The sequence below is a fragment of the Arachis ipaensis genome, chromosome B9 (genome assembly GCF_059453495.1).
Source record: "Arachis ipaensis isolate K30076 ecotype BB chromosome B9, ASM5945349v1, whole genome shotgun sequence".
In the NCBI taxonomy this organism is placed as follows: domain Eukaryota; kingdom Viridiplantae; phylum Streptophyta; class Magnoliopsida; order Fabales; family Fabaceae; genus Arachis; species Arachis ipaensis.
In genome coordinates, this window is record NC_142444.1 from 2,622,014 (window position 1) to 2,638,632 (window position 16,619).

At 34.7% G+C, this 16,619-nt stretch overlaps 2 protein-coding genes across 3 annotated transcripts; one reads left to right on the forward strand and one right to left on the reverse strand.

The window, feature by feature from the left end:
- Nucleotides 1-1,250: 1,250 nt before the first annotated feature.
- On the reverse strand, nucleotides 1,251-4,660 carry LOC107616574 (putative 2-oxoglutarate-dependent dioxygenase AOP1). Of its 2 annotated transcripts, XM_088500111.1 has the most exons (4): nucleotides 4,207-4,660; nucleotides 2,924-3,248; nucleotides 1,669-1,827; nucleotides 1,415-1,554 (listed from the first exon to the last, which is right to left on the reverse strand). In XM_088500111.1, the coding sequence occupies exons 1-3, from the start codon at nucleotides 4,587-4,589 to the stop codon at nucleotides 1,708-1,710; spliced, it is 828 nt and encodes a 275-aa protein (XP_088356237.1). In that variant the 5' UTR covers nucleotides 4,590-4,660; the 3' UTR covers nucleotides 1,415-1,554; nucleotides 1,669-1,707. The 2 variants fall into 2 exon arrangements, with proteins under 2 accessions (XP_088356236.1, XP_088356237.1); XM_088500110.1 differs by lacking the exon at nucleotides 1,669-1,827 and having other exon boundaries at nucleotides 1,251-1,554.
- A 3,641-nt stretch (nucleotides 4,661-8,301) lies between these two features.
- LOC107619651 (putative 2-oxoglutarate-dependent dioxygenase AOP1) lies at nucleotides 8,302-11,565 on the forward strand. Its single transcript, XM_016321942.3, has 3 exons — nucleotides 8,302-8,734; nucleotides 9,994-10,318; nucleotides 11,217-11,565. Exons 1-3 carry the CDS (start codon nucleotides 8,355-8,357, stop codon nucleotides 11,463-11,465), a joined length of 954 nt encoding a protein of 317 aa, XP_016177428.1. The 5' UTR covers nucleotides 8,302-8,354; the 3' UTR covers nucleotides 11,466-11,565.
- Nucleotides 11,566-16,619: the final 5,054 nt, after the last annotated feature.

Consider the following 16,619-nt stretch of genomic DNA (forward strand, 5'->3'; position numbering starts at 1 on the left):
ATTTGTGGTGACTTTTAGCAACTGTTAGTATAACTGTCATAATATTAAAAGATTGTGTCAGTTTATTTTTATGGCGGTTTATAAACAAGTTAATGGAACGCAAAATCTGAACCAAATAATAATAGAAAGCATAGTATGAATCAAGTAGAATGAGAAAACCAAAGAATAAACCGAAAGAGCTACTAGGCCGAGTGAGAAGAAGCGGAGCAGTGATTGACATGGTAGGGGAAAGGATGTAACAACGAGAATCGAAGAAAGGGAGCTACATGGCGACAAAGATTCTTAGAGAGTGATTCGCGCCTTTATCTCTTGTGTTATTAGTAACCAGTTTTAATTAATTGCTATAATATTTATTTAGAAAAAATTAATTTTAAAACTGCTGCTAAATTATATGATTGGGTAAAGTACTAAATTGGTCCCTAGGTTTGGGCGTAATTTTGTTTTGGTCCTTAAAGTTTAAAGTGTTCTATTTGAATCCAAAAAAGTTTCATTTAGCATCAATTTAGTCCCACAGTGAGGTCAAAATTAAATAATTAATAAAATGTCCTACATAACAATAGTTCAAGAACAAAATCGATAATCTGGAGAACAAGTACAAGCTCCAGAAGCACAAAATCAACTATTGATGCATCAATACATTTATTTATCATTTTCTTTAGTTTTATAGAAAATATTTTATTTATATTATAAAAAAATAATAAATAAATGTATTGATGCATCAATGGTTGATTTTATGCCTCTGGAGCTTGTACTTGTTCTCCAGATTATCGATTTTGTTCTTGTATTGTTGTTATGTAGGACATTTTGTTAATTATTTAATTTTGACCTCACTGTGGGACTGAATTGATGCTAAATGAAACTTTTTTGGATTCAAATAGAACACTTTAAACCTTAAGGACCAAAACAAAATTACGCCCAAATCTAAGAGACCAATTTAGTACTTTACCCTTATATGATTTTACAAGTCAATTTAAATATATTTCCACAGTCGCCGGTATTCTTTAATTTTATTTATTAGCGACGGTTTTAAAAACCGCCATCATGTACCGACAGAATAGTAAATATATGTAAAAGTTATGTTTGAATTTTATCTTAAAAATAGAAATATAGAGATAATAAACACAAATATAATTTTGGTTAGTTATTGTAGAGACAAAGACAAAAATATGAAATTTTTCTTAGAGATAAAAAAGTGTTATAATTTATGATTATTCTTATGTAAGTATGCACAAAAAATATCTATCCTTATCTATTTATCTCAAAAACATAATCCAAATACAACTTTGAGTGCTTTTATTAACATACTAGCTAGTCAATGCCACAGAATGTTTTGATTCTACACTTAGATTCCAAGGCCTCTTTTGTTCCAATGAAATTAAGATAATCATAATAATCAAATGGCTTATAATGTCTTGGATGTTCTTCATCATCAACTAGCTCCTGGTGTGGTTGAATAGTGGTGCCAAGTGAAAATAGCCCCATAGAGAACCTATGTTTCTTTTCATTTATCATAACTCGGTGTTCACAAGCTTGAATCCTATCGTTACTCCAAACCTAGCAACACATGTAAAATAAAGGAGAATGAATTTCAGTGAATTTAATTAATAAAATTGAGAACATATAATTCAATCTCATCCAAAAATTAATTCATGAGATTGGGTTGCCTACACTTTATAAAAAGGTTTTTTTTGGTTTCCACGGTATTCCTCAACCCGACAGGTCAAGGACTAATCCGTCGCGGTACTGAGCTCCATTTAAGGGTTTGCCGCTGGCCAATGGGTTGCTGCATGCACAAGGCAGGATTCGAACTCCCGACACTTGTTTACTCTGTTAGTCTCTATAGTTTCGCGAAATTTTTAATTAGGTCCCTATACTTTTTTTCCTTTTAATTGAGTCCTTGTACCAATTTTTTTTAATTTGGTCCCTACACTTTTTTTTTCTTTTATTTAGGTCCCTATACCAATTCTTTTTTTTAGTTGGGTCCCTATAAAATTAAGCCAATTACTACTAAAAGGGACTTAATTGAAAAAAAAATTAGTGCAGGGACCCAATTAAAAAAAAAAAAGTATAGGAATCTAATTGAAAATTTCACGAAACTATAGAGACCAATAAAATAATTAAACCTTATAAAAACACATGGGTTAGTTTCAGGTTATTTAAATTTATTAAAAATATAACTATTTATATATATTTTTTATTAGTTTAAGTTATTGGAGACATGATTTTATAAAATTGTTATAAAACCTTTCTGGAAGGTGATGTGAGATTTTAATGTCATAAGATTAAGACTTAAAATTAACACAAACAAACATACAATAAAAAGGTATCATCAATTCAAAAATGTTTTCCTAAATATTATTCTAACAAAAAATTCTTAGAGAAAATTAAACAGCTAATTAATTAAATCGTTTAAATTATTAAGACAGTCATTTATTCAATAGTTGGTAATGGACGTACTTAATTATAATAAATATATTATAGAAAATAATTGATAAATTATTTTAATTGAGTCACGTAATGAGAATAAAAATAGAGGTATATAAATATAAATTAATGACTGATTTAATAGTTATTTTTCAAAAAAAATATTATTTATATATTAAAATTAGGCACAAAAATTAACTACACAAATAAATATGGTTGTTATTTTTTCGTATGTATATAATATAATATTTTTGAATAAATTATTATTAGGTTATGCTACGTGTACAACAAAATCAGTCACCAGTATAAAATTCATGTTAGAATATAAATACACATTGAAAATAAATTAAATCACACATGTATTTATACACAAATACATTAGTAGTTGATTTTAGTAGCTGATTTTGGTGTACAAATAGCATTTCTCATTATTATTATTGATGCAGTGCATTATTATAGTATGCAGAAGATAATGATAAAATTGCAAGTAGTGAGCCACCTGAAATGATTCCCCAGCAAGAATGAGAAACATGAAGGGTGAAGGATCAATATCAAACCACTCTCCATTTTTCAATTTAACCTGTAATCCAGTTACATTATTTTGGTGCAATATGGTGAAGAAAGAAGTGTCCTTGTGAGGCATCAATCCCAAATTACTCTCATCCTTCTTTGGAAGTGCATATCTAAAGCTCCGAAGCAAATAACTTGTTGATTCAATTAGGTCATGATAGTGCCTTTCTTCTAGACCATACCCATCACACACCATTCTTTTAGCAATATGGTCCAATTCTACCACCAATTTTGCATATATATTAAGACTCTCGCTGTGTCAACAATATAATCATGAGAATTGACAAGGTTAGAAGCATTTACAATAACACTCAATAACAATATAAACATACATAATTTAACTAGAAAAATAATGCTATATATAAATCATTTTAATTAATATTGGACTTCTAATTTTAATAATGGAAACCCTTTTTTATATATTTATCTTTATTTCTAAAGTAAATGCCATTTTCGGTCTCTAACCATTTGTTCGATGGACTTCGCATCTCCTAACAAATATAAAAATCTAAATCGGTCCCTATCTACTTTGATATATATACGTTCCAGTCCCTGCAACCGGTTTCGAGCAGATCACTTGCTGATGTATCAATCACTTGCTTGGCTATCTTCTTCATTATTGTAGGGACAAGTTACTGACACATCAATAAGTGACCTGCTCGAAACCGGTTGCAGGGACTGGAACGTACATATATCACAGTAGATAGGGACCGATTTGGATTTTTATATTTGTTAAGGGGTGTGAAGTCCATCGAACAAATGGTTAGAGACCGAAAAGGATATTTACTCTTATTTCTATTTAATCGATATTCTAATTTTTACTATAGATATGATGAAAATAAATACTTTTTTCTACTCTTCAACAACCATATTCTATTTTATGTAAGCTAAGGTCAAATCTTTAAACTCTAAAATCTAAACGAAATCGATGTCTATATATCATCATGCATGTAACAAGAAATGAAATAATTATGGAGGAAAAATATGAAAGAAAGGAGAAACATATATAACTAATTCTTAATTAAGCAATGAATTCAATTAAAAGACTAATTTTTTAAAATTAACTTTTCACCTTAAATTTCAAATTTTAAGTCCTAAATCTTAACTTCAAAAGATGAGAGTTAAAAAAAATAAATTTACAATAAAAATAGATTAATATTAATTAATTAAAAAATTAATAATTTTTCATACTTATTCTTAAGGAAGAGGTACCTGAAATGATGATATCCTTGTGGCCACATAACCCTAGTGAAGTGTTGAACATTTTCCATAGTTAAAGGGTCAGGGATCCCTAATGATTCATATAGAGGAACACTAGGATGTGGCCCATAATAACCATGGTAAGGCTTGTCACTAATCTTTTGCATCTTTGTTTCCAATGGAAGATCAAATAGTTCTTCCATTAGACCAAAAACTTTGTTGTTAAGTTCCATAGGAACTTTATAAGATAGTGCATAGAAACAACCATGGTCCTCTAGTGCTCCCTTTATTACTTGGCTTGCAGAATCCCAGTTTTCAGTGCCAGGTTTCAAATTTTCATCACTGAAATTGATAATAGGAACTTGGGAATTAGATGAATGTTCTTCATAATCCATGATTTTCAGGAAAGTATGAAGAAAATATTGGTAGAGAAAATGGAGTAGTTAATAAAAGTCCCTCTATATTTGATATTGTCTATTAAAATTTCATCTTACAGGTAAATGATAAATGTTTTGAATTATTTTATGTGAAATTTTGAAATAGAATATTTTTAGACACGCTAATTTAAAAAAAATGCAGTTATAATAATTATTCAACTCTTTTTATTAAATTTTGTCCTATTGACATATATTTTATGGTAAAAACTGGTGAAGTCGACTTCATGTGAAGTTTTCATCTAACGGCTCTCAGGTATCAACTTCACGTGAAGTCGACTGCACCTGACTTTCTATCATATTTTATTCTTTACTCAATTATTATTATGGACCACACTATATGATTATGATTTATGAATCTCAATGTTTCATCACGCTAAGCACATATATATTAACAATAATGGTACTAAAGTAAGTCGTCATATACAGTTCTATTACATTTCTTAATAAAATAATAGGTTGAGTGGTCAAATTATTTATCTGTTTAAATAAGACAAGTATTAAAAATTTTAATTCTGTTTTATATATTTTTTTTTTGGTGACTATTCTGTTTTATATATGATAATAATTTATTGATCAACAATGAATTTTTTATTAAAATTTTTAAGTAGTAAATTTGTGAAAATAATAAAAGTTAGCCAATATAAATTTTGTACATGTAGTATATATTTAGATTTTGGATATATTTTTTAACTTTTTGTATTATGATATTTTTTAACTGATTATTATTGTTCTCCTAATAGAACCGATATTTTCAAATTGTAGGTTGTAAGAGTTTCAAAAGTTTTAGGATCATGGCCTGAAAAAGAAATATGTAAATTTTATAGGGTGAGGGTAAAAACTAACGAGCTATGTAACACATTGATAATCAATCAGTCTTTATATATATACTATTTCTTGGTGCAAATAATTGTACTACGATAACTAATCAATTTATTGAGTTGGTCTTGATCCTTAAATAAAAATATGAAAATGATTTATAGTACAGTGGTCCACAGTCCACACACTCAACAAGAGTGTTGTTGTATTATTTTGTTCAAACCATTAAATTTTATATAAATGACCAAGATAATATATATTATGTTATTATATGACATCGTTTTCTATGATCATATGAGACACTAAAAAAATCAACCCTATTATAAATAAATTATGAGAGATGTGACCAATATAAATAATAGATTATATTTTAGGTCTATTAACAAAAATTATATTTAAGTAATTTAAAATTTAAATTTTAAAATTAAAATTAATTTTTTAAACCTATTATTTATATTTTTCAAACAAATGTTATTTCCCAAAAGATCATAATAATTAGGTAGTCAGTTATACACTAATTATGCATATCCTAATTTACTATTTTACCTTTTATCAGCCTCTCTAAAAATATATACCAATTGATATTGGTGTTGGCGGGTGGAGGAACAACCGTATTTCGAAGTGTTATTTCTAAGTGTAAAAGATAAATAGGTCTTTGACTTTTTTTTGTGAATATTTTTGTTTTTGACCATTGAAAAATATTTTTAAGTCACTGACGTCCTTAAAAGTTGGACGGATCAGTCCCTTCGTCCAAATGCCTCCGTCAACCCAACGGAAAAGTTTGACGTGACTCCCGTAATGCTTGTCACGCGTACGCGTTGTCATGAATTTAGCAAAACATCATTTTTTCGTGAATTCTTCACTTTACATGCTCTTTTTTCATTTCTTTCAAGCCATTATTGCCTTCAAAACTTTAAATCACTCAAACAAACATATCAATGTATCGAATGGGAGAAAATAAATTAAATTTAGCAATTTAATAGCCTAGAAAGCATGTTTTCAATCATTAAGCACACTTAGGAGAAATTCACAAAACCATGCTATTTTAGTGAATAAATGTGAAAAAAGTTGATAAAATCCACCAAATTCAATACAATATAAGCCATAAAATTGTGGTTCATCAACTAATATACAAAATGCGTCTACCTACTTGGTTAAAAATGAATCAATCTCCAAGAACATATATGAACAAGTAGGGCTAAGATAGTATGATAATTTATGAATTCCACTAATTCAAATCTCAAAATGAAGTATAAATATATTTGTAAGAAGAAAGCTCGTGAAAGCAAGGAACAAGGGATTGAGCATCGAACCCTCATCGGAAGTGTTTTCACTCTAATCTCTCTAGTGTTTGAGGGTTAATTCTCTCAATTCTCTACTAATCTTGTTTTCTAAGGCTTGCTCTTCTTCTACCAATCAACATATATTCAATGCATGAATACACATATCAAGAAGTCTTTTCAAGGGTTATAATGGGGTTAGGGCTAAATTTAATTTACTTTTTTCCCATTCGATGCCTTGATATGTTTGTTTGAGTGATTTAAAGTTTTGAAGGCAATAATAGCTTGAAAGAAATGGAAAAAAACATACAAAATGGAGAATTCATGAAGAAATGAGGTTTTGCTGAATTCATGGCGACGCGTACGCATGTGTCACGCGTATGCGTGAGAAGGAAGTCTGTCAGGCGATGCGTACACCCACGCGTACGCGTGACAAGCATTACGGGAATCACGTCAAACTTTTTCGTTGGGTCTGACCAGAGGCATTTGGACGAAGGGACTGATCCGTCCAACTTTTAAAGACGCCAGGGACTTAAAAATATTTTTCAATGGTTAGAAACAAAAATATCCGCTGAAAAAAAGGTCAATAACCTATTTGTTCTTTACTCTATCTTTAATAAGAGAATAATAAATATAAATATACTACTCATTCATCATTTGAATTACATTTCTTCTCTAAATCGTAATTTAATTTAGTTTATCCTTATTATATGGCGCTACCAGAAGTGAAAAAAACAAGTATAACCAAGTATTTTAACTTTTATAAGAATTATCAGAATGTATTGAGACTTGAGAATGGCTTGGGTGTATATGTATGTGGTAATGGATGACTCCTTAACAATTTTTATATTTACTTTAATACTATATTAAAAAGATTAATTTTAATATATTTTTAGTATAAAATTATTATTTTATACGCATATTTAGTTATATACAATATTATATAAATAAAAATATTTTTTTTTATTTTAATCATGTAAATAATTATTCAAAAATAAATATAATTAAATAATAATATAAAACATTTTACATTATTAATTTATTAAAATTAAAATTTATTAAAAATGATGCAAATTTAATTTATTTTAAAAACTAACTTAAGAAGTAATTAAGGAGTTGTCTCTCACTTATAAAAACTATGACAATTTTATAATTTTTAGAAAATGTAAGCCTTAATACTAATTATTTAATGTTTAAAAAGGTTTTGAGAATTTTATTTATATTATTTTTGGAATAATGATACGCAAGCATAAGATTATGTTCAGATGACAATTCTTAACAAGTCCAAAATCCGAATAATTTTGTTGCCAATTTTATCTGCTAGGTTCAAATCCAAAGAATATTTCTTTTTTTCAAAATGATTGCAACCTTTAGAATTATATATATATATATATATATATGTGTACGTAATTTGATAATTACAGTCATATAACGACACAAATATTTTAATATATGATATATCGTTTTCACAGAAATAAACAACATACCTATTATTTTATAACTTGATCACCAAAATTATTGATCCAACCCCCCCCCCCCTTCAATTAAGAATTATATATATCATCCAAATTAAACTTGTAATCAAAATAAATTAGAGAAGGAAAAAAAAAATAAAGAAGCGAGAATAATGGGAACCGAAACCCCTCTAAAGCTTCCTACCATTGACTTCAATGACCTAAACATGGATGATAGTAATAATAATTGTAAGTGGGAGGAAGTGAAATCAAAAGTGCACAATGCATTAATAGAGTATGGTTGCTTTGAAGCAATATTTGATAAAGTTCCTTTAGAACTTTGCAAAGATTTGTTTCCTTCACTAGAAGAGCTCTTTGATCTCCCTATACAAACCAAGAAACTCAATGCATCTAAGAAGCCCTATCATGGATATGTTGGCCAATTTCCAATGGTGCCACTTTATGAAAGCATGGGAATAGATGATGCAAATGTTCTTGAGAAAGTTGAAGCCATGACCAACATCTTGTGGCCTAATGGAAACCCAAATTTCAGGTATCCACTAATTGTTCAAATTTAAAGTACTTAATTTTGTAATTTACCTACTTTTTTTTTTTGAGTGAATACCCATCGAGCTCCTGACAATTATCTCAAAAGGACAACAAGGCCCCCAAAGAAAAAAAACACCCAATCCGATCTCTGATTTTTTTTTTTGGCACAGGGATCTCGTTATCCTTTCGAAATAATTATCAGGGGCCGGATTGAGTTTTTTTTTTTTTTTGTCAAGAATCTCATTGTCTTTCAAGATAGTTGTCAGGGGCTGTTTTGAGTTTTTCTTTTTTTTTTCTTTTAGCCCCTTTCTCAAATGAGTGATTCTTTTGTTATAAAATAATTTCACCCACCAAAAACTTAAACAAATGCATAGGAATATATAGATGGTTTTTTTTTTATGCGAGATTGAGTTTTGTATGTAAATTAGTGTATAATTTTTTTCTTGAAATATTCTTCATTATGTATATTTATTAAAAAATATTTTGCTATTTTTAAAACTTCAATCCAAAATCTCTTAGCTAGCTAGTTAGAATGTGTAAATCATCTTGACTAATTTTATATTTATTAATAATATACACATTTAATAAATTAAAAGAAGAATTAACGAGACACGTTAGTGTCTAAGAATGAGAGATAATAATAATAATAATAATTGAATTTTAAAGCTTGATATCATAATAAATTTAATACTATGTCATTAAACAAATTTTGTTTAAAAATAAGCTATTGCATAAATAAGAATAACATAAAAGGTTTTATATTCTAACAAATTCAATAACATGATACCATTTATGGTAACACTTTTCATACCTTGATACATGTGTACCACAATACAACTCACCACTCACAAGTGACATGTTACATATAGTAGAAAAGTTTTAGTTTTCAAATGTAGCGAAAATATGTATTTCAGTAATCTTAACAGTTAATTTTAATCGATATATATGATATATATTTTTATGATAATATTAATAAAAAATAAAAAAATGATTAAAATTTATTTTATTTAGTATTTATTAATTACTGTAGTAATTAATAAATATTAATTACTACAGTAATTAATAAATATTAAATAAAATAAATTTTGATTGATTTTGACTAAATTTTGTTGTTATCGAATATTTTCGATTTTTTATAATTGAAATTGACAGTTAAAATTATTGAAACAGTAGTATATCTGGTACACTCGAAATTCTTCCTATATCATATCTATACAACAAAATGGGTTTTTTATTAAAAAAAAATGTTTGTTACTTTTGCAGCAAAACTATTCATTGCTTCTCTGAAAAGCTATCAGAGTTGGATAAGATTATTAGGAAGATGGTTTTGGAGAGCTTGGGAGTTGAGAAGTACTTAGAGGAGCACATGAACTCAACCAATTACCTTATTAGGGTTATGAAATACAAAGGCCCTCAAACAAGTGAGACAAAGCTAGGCCTCAGCTCTCACACAGACAAGAATGTTGTTACCATTTTGTGCCAAAATCAAGTTGATGGCTTAGAGATTTTGACTAAAGATGGAAAATGGATAAGCTTCAAGCCCTCCCAACCTGGCACCTTCATTGCTATGATTGGTGATGCCCTCCATGTAATAATTTCCTTATTATTTCACCATTTCTCAACTTTAATTTGGCAAAAGGAAAAAATTTTTTGTGTTACTATTGTTGTTTTCAGGTTTCAGAATTTATTAGGTAAGTGTTCATCCCTATAAATATTGAGAATGATAGTTGTGGTTGATCTATCAAATTATTTTTTTAATTAATTCTGGTATATGTTCAATATTTATAAAAATATTTTATTTAAATTCCGACCAATTATTTTTTATCTTGTCCCTACAAAATTGATTTGGTTAAGAAGTGAGCTTGCTAAAAAAATTATGACTTAAGTCTTTGTTTTGATTAAAATCCCTATAAATTTATGATAAATTAATTAGGTTTAAGTATAGTGTAAGGCTGCTGAAAGTAAATTATAATAATGTTTTCCAATTAAAATTAGACCAAATTTAAAAAAAAATATTTTGACCTAAAAAATCAAAGTTCTTATAGGAAAATGCTTTTCAAATAATATATAAACTAAAACATTTACATATATTTATTATAAATATGATAAGAAAATTTATTATTAGGGTAAAGTATATTTTTTGTCTTTAATATTTATAATTTTTTTTAAAATACACCTAATGTTTAATTTCATTCAATTTTATCCCCAATATTTTTTATTCATTCAATTTTATTTTTAACATTTAATTTGTCTCAAAACTATCCCTAAAAACTTTTTATTTTGCAATTAACGTTTACGGATAATTTTGATACAAATAAAAAATATTAAAAATAAAATTAAATATAATTAAATATTTTTAAAAAAATCACAAACATTAGAAACAAAAATATATTTCATTAATATTATTATTGTTGTCGTGTCGTTTTAATTTGTTGATGATTTTGAAATTTATGATGATTTATGTGGTTGTTATACGAAATTTTCAGTCATGGTCAAATGGGAGGCTCCATTCAGCTTTTCACAGGGTGATGATGAGTGGGAATGAAGCAAGATACTCTGCAGGGTTGTTCTCTATACCAAATGGTGGGTACCTTATAAAAGCACCACAAGAGATGGTTGATGATGATCACCCTCTTCTCTTTAAGCCTTATGATCATGTTCACTTCCTCAACTATTATTACTCTCCACAAGGCCAGACAGATCAATTTGCTCTACGCACTTATTGTGGTCTTTAATAAATATACAAGCTTTATTTATAATTATTTGTGTTTCTGAATGCACTACTTTAATTTATTTACCTTTGACTTAATAAAATTGTGCCATTATTATGTGTCATGTCATCTTCTCCAATTGAATGATCGTTATTAGAACTTTGGATTGCTAAATTAGTATCATCATTGTCTTTATTAGCGGCGGTTTCTACCAATCGTTCAAATAACCGTTGTAAATTAGAATTTTGTTGTGGATCCTTTTTACGACAATTTAAAACTGCTGCTATATTCGAAACTAAAATTGGTTATGTATTATTAAGGACAATTTTGAACTGTCACAATATGCCAATAATATTTAAAAATTCCGCATTTGTATTGCTGCTGTTTTGTAACCGCCGCTAAAGCTAGAACACAAATATAACATTATAATTTTTTGCAGCGGTTCTATAAACCACCGCCAAATTCTTTATTTTCGTTATTGATTCAGCAGGAGGTGTGTGAAATTTGGGATTGGGGTTGAATTAAATTTTAGTTTATCATTATTGTTTTCATTCATAATATCAAATAGACTCATGCCTGTTTAGTTTGAACCCACTTAACTCGCGTGTTTATATTTATTTTTATGGGGAGAAAAATAAATCTTATAAAATAATTCATATGATTGATATTATAGATACTGTCCAAAATAAAGTAGAGACAATCGGTAATGGCTAATAATCACGTTAACTTTTATGATACTAGAGATTAATAGATTTATTTATATGTTGCTTTCTCTGATGTAGACAACAAAAAGTGGGGGAAAAGTAGAGGTTACCCGTTAAGGTCAAAACTTCAAAAAAAAAAAAAAGTTGGAACAAAAACATATGGTATTAGAATTAGAATTATTATTAGTTATAATAACTATTAGAAATGTCACCGGGATAAAGATGGACATAACAAAAAATGATTTCATATCTTATAAGAATATAGATTTATTTTTTCTATCAATATAAAGTAACTTTGATGGATAATTTATAAGTATTTTTATAAATACTACTCAAAAATTTAAAAATATATACTGTTACGGCCTGGCCCAAACCGACTGTGGGCCGGCTCGACCCGGGCACCACCCGACCCGAACGGTTAGGAGCAAGGCGCCCGGTCGCCGACCCGGACACGCGTCCCTGACAGCTTCGCTACAGCTGTGCAAGGAAGGTCTCAACGAAGGTGGGCCTGTCCTTGCAGGGCCCACCTCTGACACGGTATAAATGGGGAAGGACCTACCCTTCCCCCAAGGTACGTCATACATCATTCTACTCCTTTTTCGCCTGCACACTCACTGACTAGAGCGTCGGAGTGTCTTTGCAGGTGACTCCCCCCTTCCCACGTGAAGTGCTCGGGACCCCGCCTAAACCAGCCCGGTGGCCTACGACCAGACGAGACCCCCTCACTAATCGGGATACCTACCCGAACCGTCCGGTACCCGACATATCGAACATTGGCATCGTCTGTGGGGATCGAACATGGACTTTGTACTGGTCCAAGGTGGAACAGGCCGCGAGCCCGAGCCCGAAGAGGACCATGCCGCGACTGCTTCCCGGCAGCGCACAAGATCCCCTCCAAGACACACAACACAATCTCACGAGAGACGCCCCTTCGGGGGAACTGGCGACAACCACGCCAGAATAATGCAAGAACTACGCCACAAGATGCAAGACTTGGAACGCCGGCTAGCAGACAGGGAGCACGACCAACACACCCTAGAACAAAGCCATTCCCGCTCTCACTCTATGAGCCACTCCAGACGCACGGCCAGCCCCCAGGCTGAATCCGAGAACGCTGGAGAGAGAGGACGCGCGAGAAGACGCCACGACCCCATCATCTATGCCAAGCATGAGAGGCGGCGTACTACAGATCACGGACATGAAGACGCTCGTCGGGACAACGACGAAGGGAGAACGACGAGAACGCAGGGACCCGTGATAATGGGAGCGACCCCATTTCATCGTTCCATACTCGAGGTCCGGCTGGCAAAACATTTTGACAAACCAACAGACATGAGGTACGACGGAATGCAAGACCCGCTGGAACACCTCACGGCCTTTGAGGCCAGGATGAACTTGGAGGGAGTGGGAGACGAGGTAAGGTGCCGCGCTTTCCCGGTCACCCTAGCGGGACCTGCAATACGGTAGTTCAATAACCTCCCACAGGGCTCAGTGACCGGTTTCGCGGACATCAGCCATGCCTTCTTAGCCCAATTCACGACCAGGATCGCAAAAGCGAAGCACCCAATCAACCTGCTCGGGGTGACTCAGCGACCCGACGAGCCGACCAGGAAATACCTAGACAGATTCAACGACGAGTGTCTGGAAATCGACGGGCTGACAGACTCAGTTGCAAGCTTGTGCCTGACAAACGGACTTCTGAACGAGGACTTCAGAAAGCACCTCACCATGAAGCCGGTGTGGACCATGCAGGAGATCCAATGTGTAGCCAAGAAGTACATCAACGACGAAGAAGTGAGCCAAGTCGTGGCCGCCAACAAACGGCAGCCCTCCTACAACCAAGACCGGCCCCGCGGGAACAGAGAAGGTCAAAAGGAACACGCCAGGGACGGCGGTCCGAGCAAGGCACCCAGACCGTTTCCCCGGGTCGGGAAGTTCACCAATTACACTCCCCTCACCGCACCAATCATGGAAGTTTATCAACGAATCGCCGAAAAGGGGATCTTGTCGAAACCCCGACCACTGAAGGAAAGAACAGGGGGAAATCGAAGTCTTTACTGTGACTACCACAAAGGCTATGGGCACAAAACATAGGATTGCTTCGACATGAAGGACGCATTAGAACAAGCGATCAGGGACGGAAAGCTAGCTGAATTCTCCCACCTCATCAGAGAGTCGAGACGACGGAATCGTGACCACGACGGCGAGGACAGGACCCGGGCAGCCAAGCGACGCCAAGAACTGGAAGAAGACGACCGGGGCCTCACCATAGTGAACGTGGTAATAGCTAGGAATGCAGCACCTAGGTCGAGGTCGGCACAAAGGAAAGACGCCAAAGTCCTGGCGGTCTCCTCATCCTCTACGCGAAGCAAGAGGAAGCTCCCACCCATCTCGTTCGGCCCAGAGGATCAGTGGTTTGACGAAGCCGGAGAAAGCCCTCCCATGGTTATAACGGCTAGAGTAGGAACCGGTATCGTGAAGCGAATCCTTGTAGACACGGGGGCAGACTCGAACATCATGTTCCGCAATGTGTTCGATGCTTTAGGCCTAAGGGACGCCGACCTACAGACTCACCAGCACGGCGTTGTAGGGCTCGGCGACCATTTCATCAAGCCGGATGGCATAATCACCCTGACGACCTCACTGGGACAAGGCCAAGGGAGAAGAACGATAATGGATGAGTTCGTGATCTTACGAGACTCCACCGTTTACAACATCATCCTGGGGAGAAAGACCATCAACGACCTAGGAGGAGTCATCAGCACAAGGATGTTGATAATGAAGTTCATAACTGAAGAAGGGTCAGTAGGGTCTGTGAGGGGAGACCTGGAAACGGCAGTCGCTTGCGACAACGCCAGTCTCTCGTTGAGAAGGAAGTCTAAAGAGGCGTCGGGAGTATTCCTCGTCGACTTGGATGCCAGAATTAACGACAAACCCAGACCCGAACCCGAAGGGGACTTGGAAAAGTTTAGGGTCGGGAACTCGGAGGAAAAGTTCACGTTCGTGAATAGGAACCTCCCCCATGAGTTGAAAGAGCCTTTGATGGAAATGATCAGAACCCAATGGCGATTTGTTTGCCTGGACACCTGCCGACATGCCAGGTATAGACTCCGGTCTCATGTGACACCACCTAGCCATCAGGCCGGAAGCCAAACCAGTGGCTGAAAGGAGGAGAAAAATGTCTCAGGAAAGAGCAGAGGAAGTGGCCAGGCAAACGGCCAGCCTCCTCGAAGCGGGGTTCATCCGGGAGCTCGACTATTCGACCTGGTTGTCAAACGTGGTCCTGGTAAAAAAGCACAATGGGAGATGGAGGATGTGTGTGGACTACTCCGATCTTAACAAGGCATGTCCCAAGGACTGCTACCCCCTCCCCAACATTGATGCACTCGTCGACGCGGCCGCAGGATACCGGTATCTGAGCTTCATGGATGCCTACTCCGGCTACAACCAGATACCGATGCACCGGCCAGACGAGGATAAAACGGCGTTCATAACGCCAGGGGGGACCTACTGCTACAGGTTGATGCCGTTTGGCCTGAAGAACGCGGGGGCAACGTACCAGAGACTGATGAACAAAATATTCAGTGACCTCATTGGCAAGACGGTGAAAGTCTACGTGGATGACATCCTCTCAAAGACCACCCTGCCTGACGATCTCATAAGCGACCTGGAGAACGTGTTTGCATCCCTCCGACGACACGACATGAGGCTGAACTCGCTTAAGTGCGCCTTTGCCATGGAGGCCGGAAAGTTCCTGGGGTTCATGATAACCCAGAGGGGAGTGGAGGCCAACCCTGAAAAGTGCCAAGCAATTCTCCAGATGAGGAGTCCGGGCTGCATCAAAGACGTTCAGCGGCTAACAGGAAGGCTCACCGCGTTGTCCCGTTTCCTAGGTGCATCGGCAGCAAAGGCCCTACCCTTCTTCGGTTTGATGAAGAAGGGAATAGCATTTGAGTGGACCCCTGCGTGCGAAGAAGCTTTCAACCACTTCAAAGAGATTCTAGCAGCACCCCCGGTGCTCGGAAAGCCCAAGGACGGAGAACCACTCTATCTGTACCTAGCCATAACAGAAGGAGCGCTTGCAGCGGTGTTGGTGCGGGAAGAAGGGAAGGCCCAGCAACCAATCTACTTTGTGAGTAGAGCACTGCAAGGGGCAGAACTTAGATACAGTAAGCTGGAGAAGTTGGCACTGGCACACCTAGTCTCCTCCCGCCGACTACGACAGTACTTCCAGAGTCACCAGGTGGTCATGAGAACGGATAAGGGGATTCGTCAGGTGCTCCAAAAACCTGATCTGGCGGGAAGGATGATGACCTGGGCCATCGAATTGTCCCAATGCGACTTAAGCTACGAACCTCGACACGCGATCAAGGCGCAAGCAATGGCAGACTTCCTGGTGGAAGTAACCGGGAACCCAACCGAAGTCACGGACACACGGTGGAAGCTCCATGTAGACGGAGCCTCCAACCAGACG